Consider the following 22,477-nt stretch of genomic DNA (forward strand, 5'->3'; position numbering starts at 1 on the left):
CTGACGTAAGGACGTGTCGCAGATAGTGACGTTAGCCCAGCGTGCGGGGCCCAGCCGTGGGTGGAAGCGCGAAACCCAGCTACGGGAACCGGCCGACCGAGCCGCGGAATCAGAGCAGTGCAGTGGGCGGGGCTTAAGGTCGGGGGCGCGGCCTGAGAGTGGAGGGGCGGCAGGGGAGGCAGCGAGAGTGCGGGGCTGCGTACTAGGCTGTGGCGTCGGGGAGCGGTGGGTGGGGCTGGAGAACGGGCGGAGCGTAGGAGTGGTGGGTGGAGCTGTGTAGCGCGGGGTGGGGCTGGGGAACAGGGGCGGGGCTAGGGAGTAGTGGGTGGGGCTTTGTGGCAGGGGGTGGGGCTCGAGGGGAGTGGGTGGAGCTGTGCCTGGTGGAGGGCTCCAGGAGCAGGGAATGGGGGCGAAAGGGTGGAGCTCTGGGTCAGGAGTGAGACTTGCCTGAGGGGACTGGGCATGGGGAGCACAAGATGCCCACCTGGCCTGGATTTCGGATCTAAAGGGTGCAAAGGTCATGGAAGTGGGGATGTGTTGAGCTTGGGGTGCAGCAGGGTGAGCTGTAAAACCCAGCTCCTGACAGCTGGTGATCCCAAGACATTTATTGCTAACATCAGGGTGTGAATGCCTCCCCACAGCTCAAAACAGGAAACTATCTTCTTCCTCCCTAATTTCCTATTGATGTTTTAACTGGGTGTGTATTTCTCACTTCCTGTCCTAAACCACAGAGCAGCATTGTGGTCTGTTTACTAACCTGCCACCACATCCTACTTTGCCTTTCTGCCTTAGTATAATTATGTTGCTAATTCTCACTATTGGCATGTCTTACAATAGTTGGTATTTTTAAGTAAGTCCCAACTTCTGGATTCATGTGAATACAAGAGAAACCCAGCAGTTGTTTAATGCTTATAGACAGGTTGATGGCCCCTTTGGGATGCGGAAAAATGCTTGAAAGTGTGACCTGTGAGTACGATAGAGCAGAAGTTGAAAAGCAAGAATGCAAGTAAAAGGAATCCCACATTCCCTAGTTCTAAATAATCGTATTTTAAAGACAATCTCTTAGTATTGGAATGCTTGCGGTTGGCAGTAGTGTATTTAAAACTAAAACAAACCTGCCCTTCGTAACTTATCTAATTGTTTTATGACTCCAGTTATAATTTCGGCCTTCATAACATCCCTTGGCAGTGAGTTCCACCAGTTAGTAGTACATTTTTATGTACTTCCTTTTGTTTGTTTTAAATCTACTGCCTAATATAAGGAGTAGCAGTGAGTAGAAGGTTTGAATTAGGAAAAGCAGTTTAAAGCTTGCCATTTATCTAGTCAGTGCCAGAGGATAAGGTAAGGTTTAATTAGAGATTTTATTTAAGGGTAAGGAGCCAGGTTATAAGGTTTATATCACCTGAGTTTCTGAGCATCTCGGGGTGACTGCATTTCAATGGTGGATGAAATGATTCCTCTGTATAGCCAGGCCTTCTGACAAGGGGAGACGAAGGGCAGTTTTTCTCCGGGGTCCTTTGAATTGCTGCCAGAGCACTGCTCCCTGCAGCTCTGAGGGCTGGGGGACTCAGCACCATGGTCAGGGCAGCACAGAAGGCTGCCCCATTCCTTCTACCTGAAGCCCTGTCCTTTCACAGGGCAGAGAGCCAGTCTCCCTCCCCCCAACCTTGTCCCAGAGCTTGCAGTGGCTGTCAGCCCTGCTATATACAGTAAACTCTTGAAATGCATGGCTTTGAGTTGCACTTAATTCGCATTAACGCAAGGTAAGCACAACTCAAAGCCGCTCTGCAGCTGTCTGTCTGCCAGGATCCCCCAGCTGGGGAGAAGTGGCACCTGGCTCACAGAGTGGTGAGGAGCAGGGAACCTGGCTGCCTCCTGGTTCCCCACTCCCTGCCAATCTGGGAACTGGGAAACTCACCATCAGCCTCTGGGAGATGGGAACTAGGCTGCCGCTTGGTTCCAGCTCCCTGCCCATCCCACTTATCAGACCCAGGAAACTGCCCAGAACATGGCTGTTCAGTTTCCTGGGTCCCGCAAGCGGTGGGAAAATGGGAATCAAGCAACCACCTGGTTCCCAGCTCCCCTGCATTGGCAGGACCTGGGAAACTGCCCAGCCAAGTGCTGATCAGTTTGCCAGGTCACACAAGTGGCAGGGAGACTGGGACCAGGCTGCCACCTGGTTCCAGCTCCCCCCAACTCCAGGCACTAGGAAACTGACCAGCCGTAAGCTGTGTCTACACGTGCACGCTACTTTGAAGTAGCGGCACTAACTTCGAAATAGCGCCCGTCACGGCTACATGTGGGGAGCGCTATTTCGAAGTTGAAATCGACGTTAGGTGGCGAGACGTCAAAGCCACTAACCCCATGAGGGGATGGGAATAGCGCCCTACTTCAACGTTCAACGTCGAAGTAGGGCACATGTAGACGATCCGCGTCCCGCAACATCGAAATAGTGGGGTCCACCATGGCGGCCATCAGCTGAGGGGTTGAGAGAAGCTCTCTCTCCAGCCCCTGCGGGGCTCTATGGTCACCTCGTGCAGCAGCCCTTAGCCCAGGGCTTCTGGTTGCTGCTGCGGCAGCGGGGGTCCATGCTGCATGCACAGGGTCTGCAACCAGTTGTCGGCTCTGTGGATCTTGTGTTGTATAGTGCAACTGTGTCTGGGAGGGGCCCTTTAAGGGAGCGACTTGCTGTTGAGTCCGCCCTGTGACCCTGTCTGCAGCTGTGCCTGGCACCCTTATTTCGATGTGTGCTACTTTGGCATGTAGACATTCCCTCGCAGCGCCTATTTCGATGTGGTGCTGCCCAACGTCGAAGTTGAACGTCGACGTTGCCAGCCCTGGAGGATATGTAGACGTTATTCATCGAAATAGACTATTTCGATGTAGCGTGCACGTGTAGACGTAGCCCTAGTGGGCTGGTCAGTTTCCTGGCTCCTGCAAGCCCAGGGGAGATGGGAACCAGGTGGCCACCTGGTTCCCATCTCCCCCAACCTGCATGAAATTTGAGTTACATGGTGGTTGCAAGGAATGCAACCCTTGTATAACTCGAGGGTGTACTGTACAGCAATGGGGCTGAGTCAGATAATGAGATTACTCATGGTGACAAATATTGTATCTTTTAGTCTTCCATCTCTCTATAGCCACATGTTGTCTCTTGTCTTCTATTCTGATTGTAAGCTCTTTGGGGCAGGGTCTTGTACTCTTTGGACATTTCCCAGCACCATGGAGTCCTGGTCTAAATGCTGCTACCATTTGATTAATGAATAATCCTCATTATTTTAAAATGTGAAGAGGACTGAGGGATTCTAAACTCTTAATTTTGTGCCATTGAAAGGAAAAGTTAAACCTGTATTCCTTTGACTTGTATGAATAGGGCATCTTGTTGAAATGTGGTTTCGATTCCTTCTAGTATTTTAAGCCTGTGGCTAGAGTTTCCTTCCTTCTTCCTCCATACCCTATTTGGCTGATGCCGGTAACAGTGCCATATAAGCCAGCGGCAGGTCCAGTCAGCCTGCCACGGAAATCAGCAGCAAAGTTGCCATGATTCATTAGGACCAGAATCAGGCCTATTGTCTTCTGATCATTACCATGGACTGACATTTCAAGCGTAACATTAAACAGTTTTACAAGATAATTGTCGAGGATGGTACTTGTATCTTCTATTTTTCCTTTTCCCAGGTGAACTACAGAGTAGTTGTACACCATGGCCATGGCACTAAGGTGTCTCCGTCAGCTGCCTCCCCTGCTTCATAGTTCTTTCTCAGGATTAGGAATGCCACCCCTGCAGGCACCGTTGAGGTGTACAGCCTTAGTCCTGAATGGCTGCAGGCAGTGCATGGTACACCAAACAATGCTGACCAGACATCTAGCTACCAAGAAAGCCAAAGGTAAATTAAAAAACCTCTTCACTCGAATTTGGCATTCCTAATTATGTCTCCCTACTTTGCTTGTCGCTTACCTCTTAATGAACATTCCCATTCTGCCTCTTCTTCTCTGGAAGCACCTCAATTTTGATGAACAGGAAACTTAATTTTCTTCTAATCTCTCCAGTGTTTTTAGTCCTTCTACACTTAAATTTAAGATAAAAACAGTCACTGAGCACTCATGTTGGTATCCAGGAGACTGTTTGCATGACTAAGGTCCCTGATCCTGAAAGGAATCCCACGAGAGCCCACCCACACCCCTGCAGATCTTTGCAGGATCAGAACATTAATTAGCAATCTTCATGGGCCACATTGGAATTAGTGTTACAAAACACACAACATGATATGCAACTGCATTTTGAATCACAGGCTCATCATTTCCTATTTTAAACTATATATCTCAATTTATGCTAACCTCCAGTTACTGATCTGAAAATAGCTGTGATGGCTGCTTTTTATTTTTTAACTTGATAGCTGTGTAAGAGACCATGGTTTGTCTATGGTACAGAAATTAACTGTGTGTGCAATTTGCAGCTAAAGGTAAAGGGCAAACTGAAGCCAGAGTGAATATAAATGCTGCTTTAGTTGAAGATATTATCAGTCTAGAGAAAGTAAATGACGAAATGCAGGCAGTGATGGAAAGTCTCAAGGAAGATTTTGGCAAAAATCTCAATATAAGAACCTCACCAGGTCAGTAGCTTGTTCGTATAATTCTGTTCTGTCTATAAATAAACCCGCTGAGCCTTTGCAGCCCAGATCCGTGTCTTCAGTTTTCTGTAAATTGATTTTATTGAGTTACTCACTGGGCACCCAGTTACTGCAACCTTGAAATCCCCAACTAAAGACTTTCTTCACCCTGAGCTTGACCAGGAAGAATCCATTTTTGTTAATAACTTCCTGAAAATGGCTTTGGTAAGTGGGAGATGTCAGAAATGTCTAACTGAACTGTTTGCAGATGTGATGAAGAAGCAAGTTGTCAGCTAATGGTGCAGTAGGGCAGGAAAAATCCAATTGCCATTGAATTAGCCTTTTGGAAATTGCCATCGGGCTGGTTTCTGGCATATGCAGACTTTTTCTGTGATGCATATTTGTGGTTAGTAACCTTTACAAATCCTAGTCACTTAGTGTTTTTTGTGTTCATAAAGAAACTTGAACATATTTGACCAAGCTACAGTTACTCTAACACACTGAATGCATGCATTTGTAAGGCGTATCCAGTTTCAGGGAGAAAGCTTAACATTAAACAATGGCCAAATACGAATCATTCACCAGCCCCCAACTCAGTCTGTAATGGAGTTAGAATGTGCAGCTCAGTGGCTTAACTATTTATTTTAACCTCAGGGTTTTTTTTCTTTAAATTATACTGATAAAGTGCCCCAGCTCCCTTGTGCTTTCTGGCCTGTTAACATTTTGTAGCAGAAACTAGAACACAGATTGAGGGGAATCTTAGAGTGAAATAAAATACTTTCGATTAGACATTGAACTGCATCTCCTGTGGGGACTTAGTAAAGAATCTAGGGGCATAGAGGAATGCCGCCAGCTTAAAAACCATATAAATCTTCTTTACTTGTGTTATAACAGCTTAGATCATTTATATTGCAAGAATTTTAAATACTTATTTCCTCTTTACTATTTATGTTCTTTGTTTACCTTTTCTGTTCTGGCAATGAAAACAGACTAGTCAGTTTCATTTTTCTCATTTTCACCCACTAACATAACCCTGTAAGGTTTGGATTGCGCAAACCATAGTGGGGTATATAAATATATACAACAGGATGGTTTGTTCTGCAAGGGAAAACCAGACATTTAAAAATATATTGTCTTCTAATGTCTGTATTTTGTATCAGGTGAAGATGTAGGAGTATGAATGCACATTGTAATCACAGTGCTGTTCAGTTTTTCTCACCATGGTTATTTTTGATTATTTTTAAGGGGCTCTTGATCATATAACTGTGACAACTAAAGATGGAAAGTTTCCATTAAACCAGCTTGGACAAATCTCACTGAAATCTCCTCAGCTCATTATAGTAAATATGGCTAGTTTTCCAGAGGTAAGTGGAGATGATTGAAGCATATGAAGGTGAAAAATAGAAGGAAAAGGGGATTGAGCAGTTCAGAGGCATATGCATTTTATCTTCTTCCACAACCTAAAGGAGTGTAATTACTGTAGGAATAATGGGATGAAACTGAGCAAAGGAAATTTTAGACTAAATGGGGCAAATGCTACCACAGTAGAACTAGAACAATTCTTACTGACCTCATTCTGCATCAGTGTCACTACCTAATCTCGCAGTAGCAGAACTACATGTTTCACTACTGAATGTATGTGTTGACTCTCTTATGCTGTCCTGCGTTTTGGGTACCTCACTGTTGAAGCAGCACTATAATGTCACTCTTGCTGTACTGAATTTGGCAGAATTTTGGGGGGGAGGGAAGAGGAATAGTGAGCAAGCTTTTAGTGCTCTGCTGTCACTTGGATCATTTCAAAGGGCCTTGAATAAAGCTACAGAGTATATAACAGAAAGGAAAATCCTGCTTTGGCAGAATTCTGGTTTGCCATGGCCTAAAGCAAGAGTGAGCAAAATATGGCCCATGGGCCAAATACAGCTCACTAAACATTTTCCTTCACCCCACCATGACCCTCTTGGCCAGGGCCACTAGAAGTCCTGTAGAGCCCCACCCACGCGGCTCCCAGAAGTGGTGCAGCAGGCTGCTGCTAGCAAATGTGTCTCTGCACACCACTTGAGGGGAGGGGGCAACGGCTCTTTGCACATTGTCCCCATTCCAGCATCACCCTTACAGCTCTCATTGGCTGGTTTCTGGCTAATGGGAGCTGCAGGGGCAGTGCTTGCAGGCACAGGCAGAGACCCGCTGCTCCCCTCTCCCCAAGAGGCATGCAGATACATGTTTGCCAGCAGCAGCCAGGGCTTTGAGTGGCGTAGGGCCACCATGGCACACAGGCAGCCTGTCTGCCTGCCTGAGTACCCTGCTGTGCTGATGGCTAGGAGCTGCCTATGGTAAGTGCCTCCCAGTCCAGGCCAGAGTCTGATTTGCACCCTGTCCCACAGCCAAGCCACCTCCTGCACCCAATTTCCCTCCTGGACCCTCTCCGCAACCTTCTACACACTACCCCAGGCCAGAACCTCTTCTTGCATCCAAAGTCTGTTCCAGATCCAACACTGCCTCCCTTAATATAATAGAAAAGTGCAGCCCAGGACCACTTACCGAAATTCTTGGAGTCTCCACACTTCCCCACTGCAGAAATTACTGCCAGCCCTGGGCCTAAAAGGTCTTTCGATTTCCAGTATCTGTCTGACAGTACCCCTGCGCACATGCACGCCCATTGACTTGGTTAGTTCTGTCCTACTGCTGTTTATGGCAGCCCAGCTCCTGTCATGTGATAGTCCATATCATGAAACCACGACGCGAAGGTAGAGGTTCAGGAGTGAAACTCCTTTGCTTGTTATTTGTCTTCCATATGTGTCGATGGCAGCCTCTGAAAGTTCTTGGTGCAAGTAGCATGTCCATTTCTGACCAAGCAGTGCACCCCCCATAGTGGAGCAAAATTGGGCATTTCGTTTCCACCATTATCTGTTCCACAGAAGGAGTTTTGCTCAGAAAAGTGACTGTAAAAGTGTCTCAGAGGGTACTGTACCTACTAGTCACTGTTAGCGGGTATGGAATCAGCTGCTGCTCCAGATCCAAGCTGGATGTTTGCCAGCCTCTATCTATCTTTATTTTACAAAGCTGTCTCCCAGTTAATTAAGCCAGCAGAGACTCCAAAGAGGTTGTTACAGGGCACTTGATGCCATAAGGTTTCTTAAAACACATCCGATGCTTGATAATGTTCAAGAGAGATGGGCCCAGGCCTGTGAGATGTTCAGCTCTAGGTCCCACTAGATCTGAACCCCCCAAAGCTTACACATGAGAAGGTTTGAATAAGTCATTCTTGAGCTCACCCCGTCTGCAAGGAGGAAGTGAGAATGGCTTTGAAACGAATGCCTAGAAATGCAATTTCATTCTCTTTATCACCACTCCAATCTAATTATTTCTCAAACCATCTACCATTTATCTCATGAACTCCAGCTGTAACCACTTCTCTAGCTGAGGTTTAGGGTCAGTAACCCGGAGCTGCTGCGTGTCTGTGTGAGGATGCGTTAGCACTTAGATAACTTCTTGCACGTATTGCTTTGGATGTGTTGTTTACAGCCTCTGTCTGGTGCTTGCATTGCATCAAAGAAAGAATAAACATCATGTCAAAAGAGCAAGTGAGAAAAGCACATTGGAAGTGGACTCCTTGGGCCAGACCCCATTTGGCTTACTCATGGGCAGCGTTTAGAAAAATAACAATTAGATGTTTAGTGAGGTTTTTTGTTTTTTCTAACAGGAGTAGTTCATTTGTTGGACCAGGGTGAGGGTAATGTTGTATTTGGTTTCCCTTCCTCTGTCTCCGCCAATGTATATGTTAAACAATATTAGTTTAACTAAGGATTTCCTTCCCAAAGCCCAGACACCGGGCCTTTAACATCACATGTTTATGGCTTTCCAATCCTGAGTTAATCTACTGTGGGTTTTCTCTGGTCTCAGTGTTTTTAGCATTTCTTAACTTTTAAGTCCTCTTAAATGCTAGTGATTGCATTTTACACCATATTGATATAATGCTTCTTTGCATGCAAATGCAGCATAGCTTCAAGGAGTGCCTTGACAGATACATTGTGCACACTGTAACTATGACCTGTTGTAATAGCCTGCAGCTAAAGTTAATGATCGGAGAAGAGGAACAGAAACAGCACCACTATTTTAAGAAAACACAGTGGTAAAAGAATCAGTGCAGGTCTTCTCTGTTACTGCCCATGTCAAGGAAAGGTTAAAAAGACTAATAAGCACATGGACAAGGGGGATGCAGTGGCTATAGTGTACTCCCATAATACGGGACATGGAAGCTGTTGGGTAGGAATCAATACTTTGCTGTTACCAAGCGTACCTGTTGTATTGGGCTGAGAGTGTTTCCAGTGCTGTCCTGTGTACTGGTATCTTGCCTTCAGAGCAGTACTAGGAGGTCGCCACAGCCACAGGATGCTGACGTGCAGCAGCCACCAGGGGAAACATTACAAAAAGTTAATCATAAATTATGAGACATGTAAAAAAAAATGCAACTGAGCCTGGTTGTAAAACAATGGTTGCATTCCTCAGACACAAACTAATGTCTGGATTTAGCCCAACTTGACTGTAGTGCCGCATGAGTTAAATTAGTAACTTTTCTGAATTGGCACGATGCAATTTTGAGTGTAAAACATTCAATGGGAATTTTTAAAGGCAGAGAATCTTTCATCTCTCTTTCCCCCAGTCCAGGCTCTCCCATGGGGATTTATAGTGGTTTTGATCTGTATTGCCTCAAACCATTCAAATAGTTTCAAAGAAGTAAAACTGTTTTCTTTTGTTGTTGCTTTCTCCCCCTCCCCACCCCCTAATACCCTGGTACCAAGAGTGGACGTAGTTTGCAATTCCATGTGATCAAAGCACTCTGCACCAATGTAACTTCCTGATCGTACTGGTAACAGAACTAAGTGTTTCCATGTTCTGGTGAGATGGATTGCCAGCTATCGACAGAGTTCTGGCATCTGGTAATAATTATTTACTAATTCCCTGTACCTTTTGATCTGGTTTACAGAGTACAGCTGCAGCTGTCAAGGCTATAAGGGAGAGTGGTATGAACCTGAACCCGGAAGTAGATGGGATAATAATTCGGGTGCCAGTTCCTAAGTAAGTAATTATAATGACTGTCTGTGTAAATTCATGGTTATGTGAGATGATGTAATGGATTGCCATGGATTTCCACTTGTGATCCTGGTTGCATATACTCTGGAGGCTAAGCATGCATGGTTACTGTAAGGTCTTGACACAGCCGCTTTCCGTGCTGTTACATGTGGGGTTTAAAAACCCATGCCTGTAAGAAATATCTGATGGAACCACTTCCAAATGTCAAGCTAGAGGTTCCTGCAAATTCTCCAGCATTGCTGCCTCTTTCCTTTTGATAGATGGGGCTCTGCCTTGCTATTTTCCAGTTTTCTCCTGTGCAGAAGGGAGCTGGGCAGTGGGTGGCCTCAGCACTTAGCGAGGCATCAAAGGCAATGGGCAGGCCTAGCTCTCCTAAGAGAGCTAAACTGAAATACCCACTTCCAGGCCCGATTCACCGCTGCTTTACTGTAAATAACTGGAGTTATGGCAGCATATAACTGCACTGATGCAGTGATGATTCACTAAAATAGAGATGAAACAGTGGCAGGAGGGAATGACGGCCAAAGAAGCAGAGAGGAAACCTGTAATTATCTACTTCTTTCACTTTTCCTGTTAAACGGCTATGCAGCATGGCTGTGGAGCTGTTAAACAGCCATTGAGTTCTACCCCAGAGGCAGCTGCATTACAGCAGTAGGTAAAACAGTTCCTATGTTTATAGCAGTGCAAATCCCAGGTAACTCCATTTTCTTCTAGATACAAACCACTGTACTGACATGCAGAACGTGTCTCCTTATGGGCAGATATCCCCTGTGAACCTGTGATGAATTGGGGCCTGATCCATCTCCTGTTGAAATCCCCATTGACAGAAGAGCTGAAGCTGGGAGGGGTGGACATCAGTACATATTACAGCCCCAGCCCCCGCAGGATGTTCTGAAGATTAGTGATGTGTCTTTGTTTTATAGGGGATTTAATTACGCAGATTATAAAATAAAAACCCCAACAGGCCAATCGGAGCATAGCTCTTTTTTTATTCATTCCGGCATCCACAGATCTGGATACATAGGTAGGTCCTAAACTAATACCTGGGAGACCTAGATTCAAATCTCTGCGCCACCACAGACTTCCCTTGACCATAGGCAAGTCCCTTAGCCTCTTTGTATCCCAGCTCCTCTTTGATACAGGGGTATAAAAGTCCTGCTGTGCCTCACACGAGTGTAGTGAGGATTATTATTAAAGATTGTGAAGCACCACTGTCCCATAGGAATGGGGGACATATATATACTTTAGGTAGCTATAAATATTGCAAAATTCCAGACAGTTGACATTTCAAGCCCAGTGAATTAGGGCACGTGTGTGGTCTGGAATAACTGGCATAAGGACCCTGCTAGATTCTTAGCATATATTTACACGTAGGTGACTTTGGGTAAGAATAGACTTTGTGTTCGGTAGCTTAAAGAAATGACATTGTGTTTCGAGTACTGCACACAGATGTCTTTAATTGCTGCTCCCTGTTGCTTTCAGGGCAGCAGTGTGGACTTTTCATTGTATTTGCTGGTTCTCTTTCTAGCTGCCAACCAATCTATGCTCACGCCCCTTCCTCAGTTCTTAGGGAATGGCAGGACAGAAGAGGAGGACACTATTCTGCTCACAATTTCCAAGGACCTTGGGTTATCCCGTAGTAATTAGGTTTTTAACGGGCTCTTAGGTCCCCCCGAATATGAATTACAGAGGAGGAGAAATCCATAAATGGATAAATCTCTTAACAAACATTTGTTGTTAAGCAAGCGTGTACGTTCCGTCACTTTTTCCCTGGTGCTGCAGATGAGGAAGGAGTTGCAGTCATGCTGCCTGCCTGCCTGCATTGTCAGCACTAGGAAATCAGTCCCACTTATTTCACTGTCCCCTCTGGGATCTCTCTGCTGTCATTCTTAGGTTCGTTTTTCCTGGCTGTTTGGCAGGTCAGGAGTCCCAGGTTAAAAGAACATGGTCTCTCTGTCAGTGCCAGTTCTAACCTAGGACACGTGACCAGCAGGTCTCTGCATTAGTTCAGATTCATCTCCATTTCCCACCTGTTCTCTTCTGAGAAGACTAGATATTAACAGGTTCACCTAGTCTTTCAAAAGGGACAACATTAACTTGATTAGTTTCAAAACAATTACATTTTTTTAAAAATCCAGTGTTTGATAAAGGTGCTTTTTATAAAATAGTATGTCTTGGGTTGTTTAAAATTCTCTTAAGGTTTTACAACTTTTTTTTCTGCTTCCTGATGGCGTTTACAAAGGAAAAACTCACTGACTGGACAAGAGAGAGAAACTGACTATGCAAAACTCATGTCAAACGTGCCTAGTAAAAAACACTTGAGATGTTTTCCTTTTGTTTTTACAGAGAGAGTTACTTTAGGCATTGTTTGTACCAATAGTAAATACAATACTTTCCTCACAGAAATGTGATGGATCAAGTTTGACGTTGTCCTTTGACTGACATTCTTGAGCTACAAATCGTACTTTTTTTAAGAAGTCCAACTACTGTGAAATGGTGGTGGTGTTCTTAACACAGGTAATTTCAGTCCTGACGCAGCAACCAGATACACATGGGTCAAACTTTGCATCCACACAGATCCAGTTGCAAGTTCGTGGCCTGGAATTATTATAGTGGAACTATTTCAGAATCTTAATTTACTGTTCTTTATCTATTCTGTTAGTTTTGGTTTTGCATTCCTTTCAGCTTAGACAATAAAGGGAGACTAGTCAGCTTTATTTTTGTTTACTTTCACTTTCATGTCAATTTCCCTTTTCTGGCCTCTGGCACAAGCCTGCTGCAATGTTTGTGTTGCAAACACTGCATGGCAATGTTTATTTGTGTTTGGTTTTGGTATTTTTAAGTTTTTTTTTTTTAAAAAGTCGTGAGAAGATTTCTATCAGTTTGATTTCTCAGCCATATCTGACTGGATATTGTTACCCTTTGTGGCATTGCCTCATGTTTAGAGCCTTCTCTTTTTAGATCTTTTGTGAGAGACTGGATGTTGTTTATAAATTAAAAATATTTTTACGTACACTTGAATATAAGTCCAAAGAGCTATTTGAAAGTTCAGTGACTCGGCTTTTAATAGTTTTTAATTGAGAAGTACCCACAGTCCTTAGTGTGGGGCACAAGGGCTCATGAAACGTCATTTGAGAAAACAAAGTTGTTTTGGGATCTTGAACTGTAGTTCCTTCATTGTACCAAGAACACGTTATTCTCACCTAGCATTGGGAATTCATCTTTCACAGTAAGCTCCAGCATGTATCTCAGATCACGCAACCAATCCAGTGGCGCCCGTGTACCTCTCTCTGATCTTTCTTGCCTGCAGGAAATTCCTAGCATTTACGATACAAAATCATTCCTCCTGATGAAAGCGTCTTCCAGGGGAGATGAACAGTGGCCTGCATTGTTTTCCCTCTGTGTTTGTGCACGTGCCTCACTGTCAGAAGACAGCATCGAAATGTGGCCGTGTTTCCATAACTGGCTGGAAGAGACAAAGAGGAGACATCCCGAGCAGTCTGAGTCCTGCACACTTTTAAACAGATTGGTTTTAAATAGCCAGGGCATGGGCCTGGCTCGCAGCGCCATGTTGGGGGTGATGTGAAAGGGCACCACTCCAGCTAGAGCCTGCTGGAGGACTTAGGGTGGGGAGCATCCACAGCCCAGCTCAGAGCCAATTCCGCGGGCTGGCGTGAAAGGGAGGTGGAGAAGGAGCACGTACCTGTAAAGAGGGGACAGGGACAACAGTTCCCCTAGCCAAAACCAAATGTACCCACATCACCTGTGACAATAGCAGAGCTGGTGGCCGAATCCCCACATTCAAGGAGCTGGGTGGCCTTTAAAACCAGCAGCCTTGTATTGATAGATTCTTTAGCAGCAACAGCAGCTGCCCAAAAGAAAGAGACATTCTTGTGGCATCCCTGGTGGTATGACCTCAGAATCTAGATATGATCTCAGCGGAACGTAAAAGCCACAAGGAAAGCTCTGTCACTGCGCATGGATAAAAAGAAATGGGCATTAATAACGACAGCCGATGAGATGTGTGAGCCTGGGCCAAGAAGCGTAGGAAATCTGGCAGTGCTGCATAAACAACTGTTTCCTCAACGGAGCAGCAGCCACATGATACCCTCTGCAGGGCCCAGAAAACATTTACACACATGGGGAGGTGAACAGCAAACTGGATCGACCGCAAGCCGGGGGGCTCTGACCACAGACCAAGACACCCACTGCCCAGTGGGGCAGTCAGTGAAGAGAGTCATGTAGCGATTTCCAATCTCAGAGCAGCAGACAGAGATGCTCCCCTGAAAACAGTACAACTGGGGCCAAAGCGAATGAGAGATGTTCTTGGGGGGGCAGGGCCATTCATTGCAATTACCCAAGATGCTCACGGATGCAGCCCCATGTTCTCAACATCCCTACTCCTGCAACTCCAAAAAAGTGGGACTGGACTACAGAGGATGGCTAGGCTTGATGATTGCGCTGTTATATTTGTTCCTTCTGAAACACTTGGCATTGGCCACTGTTGGAAGACGGGATCCTAGCTACATGGGCCATTGATCAGACCCAGTACGGCCACTCGGTGCTGTTTTGGCATGTGTCTGTTTTCACAGGGAATGAGACTTCGGGCTCATAATTTCCAGAAGAGATGCCCTGAAAGGACTGCTGTTGTCATCACAGTTGCTTACCCTTGTGTCAATGGCTCAAATGCAGGCTCGAGTCTAAGAAGACAGATGTTTTCTTTGTATGGAATAAACTGGTGACCTTCATCCAGGCATCTCCATTACCAGACTTACAGCCACAGTCACCCTTCTCGTGGGCAGACCTCAGCAGGGAAGACAAAGGACTATGGGGATGAGATGCCTGCCTCCAGACCACAGCTGGGTCATGTCAGCAGCTAGCACAGCCACCGCACTGGGTCTCTTCTGGACTCTGGGTCCATCAAATCCTGCACTTCTCACACACACTAAGTGCACTCCCCATAATAATTACATGAGCCGCTCTGGGAAGTGCCTTGTTCACTTCTGCCAACCTGGGGTAGAAACAAACGAATGAGCCTCTGCAAAGTCTGCCTCGAGCAACTAGGCTGCTGAGGAAAGAAATCAAAGGGAGTATGACTTACCAGCCTGTGAACAAGCTAGAAAGGTTTCCAAACTGTTTGGGTAATGAAAGACTCTTTGTAATTAATACCCACACAGAGGCCGAGCTAACATTGCTGTGGGGACCCTAACTTCCCACTTCCTGCTTTCCATGCAGGACGAGCCTTGTCTTTAACGTTGCAGTGACCTAGCCTGTTGTAGTCAATTTCTAAATACTCACATGAAATGTTTATTCTGCAATCTCTTCTGCTAGCAGAGGGGGATTCTCTCCCTAACGCTATGCAGTGCTGGCATCAGGCTTTTTATCTTCAAGGCACTTTGAAAACATTAGCTAAATAACTAATCCTCACAGGAGGTGCTGTCAGAGCCCCATTTCCCACACACACAGTGAGGCACTGAGAGGTTAAGTGAGTTGACCAGGGCCTCTGAGAGTGGCTGTGCCTATGCCCTATTCTTATGCTCATGCTCCTAGATGCCACTTTCTAGATCAAAAAGGAGAGAAGCTACCTGAGTCGTTTTCCCTGTGTTGACAGCAGTGCCTGGCCTTCTGAGAGGAGTGGAGCTTGTGACTGGCAAGTCTGCTTTGGAATCCCAGGCTGCTAAATTTGGATAAAAATAAACAGAAATAATGACCATTTCTGCACTGTGGTCTCTTCCTGAACACTGCGTTAAATGCGCTCACAGTGGAAGTACCAGCCTGGTTCCCACATGCTAGTAATGAACCGGACATTGTGGGAGTAAATAGATTCACCCTGTTAATCGTATAGCTCCCACATATGTTTTTTTGGACGGTTCCAGTTGCAAGGCGAGGCTGAGGGGTTTCCTCTGGTCCCTTCACAGCTTTGCAGCAGGATTACACTTTTCAGCTCGGCCTCTCAAGTTTGGGGGTTGATATTCCCTCCTCACTCTCACAGATGCTTTGGCAGCACAAAAAAGAAAAGCCTAAACATTTCAGCATGATTTCCAGGCCCTGCACAGAAAACCATAAACGTAATAAGATCTGATCCAAATCCCTATGCTACTGCAGTGCTTGTTGCCTGAGACTGACGTGACAGTTTGAAAGGTGTCCGTCCCAGACCCAAGAGGAACTGTTTGACAGAGGCCAGTGTAGATGGGACCAGTGGATTGTACTTTCTCAGCTTGCCAGTTTATCCCGCACACACGCACAACATCACAGTGAGTAGATGAGGTACGCCTGTGCTAACGCCCAGTACTTCTCCCTCTTTAGGGTGACAAGAGAACACCGGGAGAGCCTGGCCAAACTCGCCAAACAGCTGACAAACAAGGCTAAGGACTCCTTGCGAAAGGTGCGGAGCAGCGCAATGAACCATGTGAAGAAGGCCAAGAGCACCGTGTCTGAAGACACCATTAAGTTGGTAGAAAAGCAGGTATGTAGGGTGTGATCCCGGACTCTGTGGGCCAAAGCCAACAGGGAGATGTCCCAGCTGGGCTAGACATTGGTAACAAACGCGACTTTCTTGGAGCCCTTGTTAGGAGCTGGGTCGGGATGCCGTTTTGGGAGGGCGGGGTGGCTACAGCTGCACGTACCAGGATGCTGCTGCTGTTCTTCCCCTCGCAATCAGTGAGCAGGGGAGACAGTCCACAGCTGGTGTCACTCACTCCTCTGTCCCCTCCCAGCACCAGCCTGGCGGGAGAGGTGTGCAGGCAAGCTGCCGTTTGGTTCAGCCAGATACTGCTTAAAGTTAGGTGTGTGCTTTCCTATCTGAGTCAAGCTCACCGCCGTCAGTTACGTGTGCTTACGATTAGGCATGTGCCTAAGCGCCCTGCAGAATTCAGGCCTCTAAATGTAAGCTGCTGCTTGTCTAGCAGCAAACACCAGGAGTCTTGTCACAGAGCGCTCCTTCCTACGCTCACTGCTGGGGGAATGGCTATGGCACCACTGTGACCCAGAGGTGTGACTTCCTTGCTGGGGCCAGTGCGAGTAGAGGTAACCGTGCAGTCGTGCTAACATGGCTGTGGTACTGGAAGTTGACAGCTGGGGCTCAGCCGCTGCTACTGTGGGTACTTTAGCAATACTCACATTGGTTCCATGAGCGCTGGTGAGAGGCAGCGTGTGATAAATTAACCTCAGTTCTTCTCGAGCAGCCAGATGGCCCTTGCCTCCATGAGCTTAGTGCCTCAGTGTAGAGTTTGCTTGTGCTGAGGATTTTCAGCATGAGGAAGGCTCACCTGCCACTGACCTGGGGAAAACGGGGGACAACATTTAATAGTTAGACCCTTCTAACTCAGCCCTGCATGGTTGGTGTGTACGGACCTGAAACTTGCACAGCAATAGCAGTGGCGGGTGCCCAACCCCCACCTTGACCTGTATTCCACATGCAGATTCCCTTTTGCACACTTACATGTGGCTTTTGCTCAACTGTGCCCAGTGCCATCCAGGAAGCTGTTTTGAAATTTTGGCCTGTCTTGTGCCTTACTACCATGACACTAGAGAGCCAGGCTGGGCTTTGGAATAGTGCCGTGCTTGCATGGCAGAGGGGAGTCAATCAGTCTGGTATCTCATTTGCAAATAAAAGCAAAAGCTTCCACTAGTGGACCGTGGCTGCTGCCACCTGTTCCTTACAACAGCAGGAAGGCTAGCGCGAGTCGGGGCTGGGGCTGCGTTCTGGCTCTGACAACTGCTGCCTTCCAGTTTCACCATCAGTCTCTCCCATCATGGTAGGTTTATTAAAGAGGGACATGATGGAGCAAGTGGTCAGTCACAGCCCAGGGCTTTTCACCAGGAGCCTTCCAGAGAACGGAAGGGATTGTACAAGAAGCAGGAGAAGTGCTGGGTGCATGGGGGTGTTGGAGGTTCAGCCACTGACGAGGTTTGGCTAACGGAGAACTGGACGCTGATGGAGGAGTTGCTCGGGTCACTGGGCGTAGCGGGTGACAGTGCTCAAACCTGTAATTCCCATAACGCTAACCCCAAGCACTCCTGTAGGGAGTGCCATTCAGTGTCCGCACCCACATCCATTGCAGTGCCCTGTGCTGCAAGTAGGAGCTGTCTTTTCACGGCTGTGAGAAGAGAAGGGATTTGCCCAAGGCTGGAGCAGGAGACAGTGTCAGGGGTGGGATTAGAAACCAGGTGATCCTGTTTCATGCTCAGACCTCTCTGTCCTGGTGCACCTGATCTTGTTGTCGGTGGGAAGACGCATCTCTCGGGGCTCTCTGGTGAAGTGTATTTCTGATCTTCCACATGCAGACAGTTGGCTTCCAGTCTTGGTTATTCCAAGGACAAGAACAGTCCACTGACTTCAGAGGGGTGGCTGTGTTTACACTGAGACCAGAATTTACCCGGGATGAGCTTTGGAGCGTGGGCTTTGTGCTGGGAATTGCCTGTGTCCCACCTGCACAAGGATCTAACTCCAGGCCATGTTCTGTTGCTCCAGATCCAGCAAATGGCAGATGACATGACAGCAGAGCTGGACAAGCTGCTGGCAGGGAAGACCAAGGAGCTCCTGGGTTGAAAGCAGCACGGTCCAGAACACAGTGGTGACAGGGAACTGCAGAGAACCACGGTCCGAAATGTTCCATGCGTGGCCATAGCAGCCTAGTAGGACTGGCAGGGGGGCCTAGCTCCTCCCTTGTGAGCAGAGTTAGGCAGTAATGACACAGGGGATGGGCTCAGGATCACTGTTGGGGGTTGGGGAATCTAGTCTGTATCTCATTGATACAAGCATTGCCTCCTGGATTTGGATAAAATACAGTTAAGAGGATCTGTGACTGTCTGTCCCCTTTGCAGATCTTTCTTAAGCGCCCTGCATGAAAGTTCTATTGGAGCCTGTCTACACTAGGGTCAGTTGCTCTGGTGTAACTCTATCACTGTAGCTAACTGGGTATAGATACAGCACGTCCACCCAGGCATCCAGTCTGCAGGTATCTGCCCCAGGGGGCTCGGCTGAAATTCATGCACTGGACTGGGACGCTGCGTGGATTTGTCCCCATGGAATCAGAGTGTTCAAAAAGCACAGGGCTTTCAGGAGCCAGAGTCCAGGCCAGGCCCACTGCAGCGAGGAGGGCAACTGCATTTCACAGGGGCCCTGAGCGCGCACCTGCTGCTGCAGGAACAGTGGCAGCAGCAGGGAGCTTTGGGCCCCTTTAAAACGCCACAGGAGCGTCACTTTGCCACTCCGCAGGGCTTCTGAGAGTGGGTGGGGGGGGCAGCACCGTACTGTGGGCCGCACTAAGGGCTGACAGCTGTTGGCCCTGCCCCTTCCACCCACGGCTCCGCCCCTTCTGGGAACACGGTGCCAGCCCGGCACACACATCATGCCCACAGTGCCTGTCGGCCGTGCTGGTACAGTCACCCTGAGCAGAAGGCTGGACTGGCAGGATGGGCTCTGCCTTGAGCCTTGCCAGTCTCCTGGGGGTTCCTGCCACCCCAGCCAGAATGCTGGGGGAGGAGAGGGAAGTGATCAGGGAAACCTGCCTGTTTGTGGCCCTGCAGTGAACCAGCCTTCAGTTTTCAGCTAAAATAAAATCAAGAGGAGGGTTAAACAAACAGGCCAGGCAGTTCCCTGTCTCTCCACCCCCGGGGCAGAAGGGTTCATGTCCCGCCTGGCTGCAGCCTGGCTGGCGTTCACGCAAAGGCTCCCAGCACAGCTTGCCAGCCGGGGCGCAGCACACTCGGCAAAGCAGCCCAAAGCTCTGAGGGGCTGAAGGCGGCTGCAGTTACAGCTAGCAAACACCCCAAAGCTCAGTGCCTGTGTGACGCTGAGCAATGGGCTCAGGCCCGTGCACAATGGACCAGCGTGCATCTGGTTGGTGGGGAGTGGGGTGCACAGGAAGCCTCATGTGCATTGGTACCCTTAGCAGAGAGACCAGGGAAGCTGGGTGACTCTGCACCTCTCCAGAAGCAGAGGGGGATACTGGGGGTGGGGGATTTCTGCTGTTTGGACTGTAGCAGTTTTGCGGATACAGAGAAGATTTGAAACCCCGCAGTTGTTAATTCAGCTGCTTTGGCCAGTGCTACACTCACCTAAAGACCACTCAAAGCAGTGTCTTTTTTTGTTAAAATCAGAGGGGCAGTACTCAGGAAGCCCCCCACCCCCAGCCAATCCCAAGGCTGGAGCCGCCAAGGTGCTGGCACTCAGTACCAGCAAGTACCGGCACCAAAAAAAATAAAACCCACTGGTTCAACGCCTCCTGAAAGCCGCTTTTTTTCTGACCCTGCCTGCAGCAGCATCATTTCCAATGGGGACTGTGCTCACAGCCTGGGGCTGGGGGAGCAGGATGTGCTCTGAGCAGGTGACGCTTTGTAGCAGCCTCCTGCCGCTCATTATCAACAGGTACTGCCTGAGAACCTGGTTTGTCTTCATCGCGAAAGGAAAGGATGAATGAGGGGGCACCCTGCGCCAAAGGCAGGATGGTTCTGAGCAGCACCGTGTTCTCTGCAGTCTTTAACTAAACAACCAAAAAAAAAAAAAAAAAAAGTTATTTTGTGCACAGGCCAGGGGGTGGGGCGGGAATGAAAGATTTTTCTATACTTGGGCCCCACATGTCAACAATTTCTCTGCTTTGTGTATTTTGGCTCAACGCGTCTATCATGATAAATGAATAAAGGAAAATGGTGAGCCCAAGGCGGTTACACAGCTCAGCAAATTGCTTTCAGCTGATTACTTCATTTCTTTTGACATTTATCAAATAGATTTTTGGGGGAGGAAGGCGGGGGGGGATGCCGGATGCCAGTCGCCAAAGCTGCTGGGCTGCAAGGGCTCCCCTCATACCTGCATGGAAATGCCTGCGAGGCACGGTGGCCAAGCTCTTAGATCAGTTTTTATGTGGCACAGCCATGGGAATTCAGCGGGAGCTGCGCTAACTGCAGCACCGCCAAACCCAGCCTGACGTGCAGGTCCCTCTAACGCTGCTCAGCTACTTCAGGGCTGGCTGCTCACGCGGTGTTCTGCTGTGCTCACGAGGAAGCTGGCAAGGGCAGAAAGGCATTGTGGGGGTCCGGCAAGGGCTCCTGCCACTGCCCACCAGGCACCTTTAATGGAGCTCCTGTTTGTGGGCACCATTAGCTGGAGGAACGGCCTGGAACCCTTACAAATGTACCAGCCCCGTTACCACAGCAACTGGCTCCACTTCAGTAACTACACCCATAAGGCTAAACAATGCCAGACATGCTGGGCACGGTTCAGGCAATGGCCAGTTCATCTTGAGCCACTTGAAGAGTGAATCCCCAAGTCAGGGTCCTGACGGCTGCCAGCATCTGGCCGTGAATGGGGGAAGCGGTTCCAGCGCCATAGGCACAGACCTTCACTGGCTGGGTTCTCTTGCATGGAACGGGGCGTGCTAGGGTGGAGTCACTCAGCTAATGAACTGACACAGCCATGCGCAGGGGGTTGGGGGATTGGTGGCAATAGTTAATGGTCATGCAGGCTAGGCTAAGCAATCCTTCTTCAGTCCTTCGCAGGTCAGGCTAAGCAAGCCCTTGTAAAACAACGGCGCCAGGAGCCAGGGAAGAAGTAGAAAGCACAGCGAGCTAAATGCTGCTCGACTTCTCCCTGCAAAGTCCCCTATCATCACTGCAGTTGGGGCCGAGTCACACTGGCGCAAACCAGAGCAGAATTTGCCCAACAGAATGGTAACAGCAGGAGAAGTGTAAAACACCTGCACCTATAACGAACACATCTGGGCGGGCGGGCGGGCAGGTATCCCTCCGCACAGCCAGCAAGAGGAACAATTGGGGGTACCCCTTCGGAGTGCAGGAACGCCTCTGACGCAGCACTTCACGAGCAGCCCCAGAACCGTGGCTTCCCACAGGCACTTGTGTACACAACAGGCGGCAGCAGGTAAATGAGTGGCATGAGCCATGGCAGGAGGTGAGCTTGTGACGAGAAGGCCTTGGTGCTGCTGCAGAAATCACCGTTCTGGCTTGTTTTCAGAACCATATTGGACATGTGGCCGAGGCAATAAAGAGCCACGCGCTGCAATGCTGAGGTTGGGCAGAACCATGAGGGATCTGCTTTTCCCTTTCCCAGGTGTAAGGCCAGTGTGTAAATCCAGGGCAGAATGGGGAGCACAGTCAGATCCTTGGGGCCTGATCCTCCAGGGCCCTGCACGTTAACCTGGTTCGCTGCACTGGTGCAGCGTGTGAGAGATGCTATTATTGTGATACAGCAGCATCGTATGTCCATTTTATTCTATGTGAGACTGCAAAAGGCATAGGACACCACCAAGTCTGGTCCCAAGTTTTAACTCGGTTCTTCCTCTGGGTAATGCCCCTAGGCTATGTCTAGACTGTCTCCCTAACTAGCAATAATTTATGCAATTTGCATAAATTATCTCAACTTACTTTATTTTGAACTTGGCGCCATCCACACAGCGGCTATTTCGCGGTTTCCGCTACCTCTCTCGTGAGGCGGGGTTGCAGAAACGAATTCTGCACTCAGCAACACTCATCACTGCTATCTCAACTGCAGGGCGTAGCCCCAGAGTTGTATCCTGAAATAGTAACAATAGACATAGCCTTTGTGAGCTGCTGCAAGAAGCAGCAAAGATAGAAATAATAGAGGCAGTGGGAAATCTTGACTCAGTTACAGATAATGGGAAGTATCAGAGGGGCAGCTGGGTTAGTCTGTATCTTCAAAAAACAAGAAATCCTGTGGTACCTTACTGATTAACAGACATTTTGGAGCATAAGTTTTCATGGGCAAAGACCTGCTTTGTCAGATGCATCAAAAGAAGCAG

The 22,477-nt window shown here is 48.1% G+C and overlaps 1 protein-coding gene and 1 long non-coding RNA gene across 2 annotated transcripts; one reads left to right on the forward strand and one right to left on the reverse strand.

Moving 5' to 3' along the window:
* Positions 1-15: 15 nt before the first annotated feature.
* On the forward strand, positions 16-18,508 carry MRRF (mitochondrial ribosome recycling factor). Its single transcript, XM_075015499.1, has 7 exons — positions 16-138; positions 3,679-3,887; positions 4,458-4,613; positions 5,856-5,974; positions 9,595-9,686; positions 16,008-16,167; positions 18,175-18,508. The coding sequence occupies exons 2-7, from the start codon at positions 3,704-3,706 to the stop codon at positions 18,250-18,252; spliced, it is 789 nt and encodes a 262-aa protein (XP_074871600.1). The 5' UTR covers positions 16-138; positions 3,679-3,703; the 3' UTR covers positions 18,253-18,508.
* LOC142023980 (uncharacterized) lies at positions 12,251-22,219 on the reverse strand. The gene is made up of 3 exons (XR_012648347.1): positions 22,083-22,219; positions 16,821-16,980; positions 12,251-13,167 (listed from the first exon to the last, which is right to left on the reverse strand). It is a non-coding gene; the product is annotated as an uncharacterized LOC142023980 (long non-coding RNA).
* Between the last annotated feature and the right edge of the window lie 258 nt (positions 22,220-22,477).

This window comes from Carettochelys insculpta, chromosome 21 (genome assembly GCF_033958435.1).
Source record: "Carettochelys insculpta isolate YL-2023 chromosome 21, ASM3395843v1, whole genome shotgun sequence".
Lineage (NCBI taxonomy): Eukaryota > Metazoa > Chordata > Testudines > Carettochelyidae > Carettochelys > Carettochelys insculpta.

Excerpts from the sequence above, each read along its gene's own strand:
- MRRF (XM_075015499.1), top strand. The coding sequence starts at position 3,704 with ATGGCCATGGCACTAAGGTGTCTCCGTCAGCTGCCTCCCCTGCTTCAT. Across the intron at positions 9,687-16,007 it reads ATTCGGGTGCCAGTTCCTAA|GGTGACAAGAGAACACCGGG; the intron begins GTAAGTAATTAT and ends CTCCCTCTTTAG. Across the intron at positions 16,168-18,174 it reads TTAAGTTGGTAGAAAAGCAG|ATCCAGCAAATGGCAGATGA; the intron begins GTATGTAGGGTG and ends CTGTTGCTCCAG.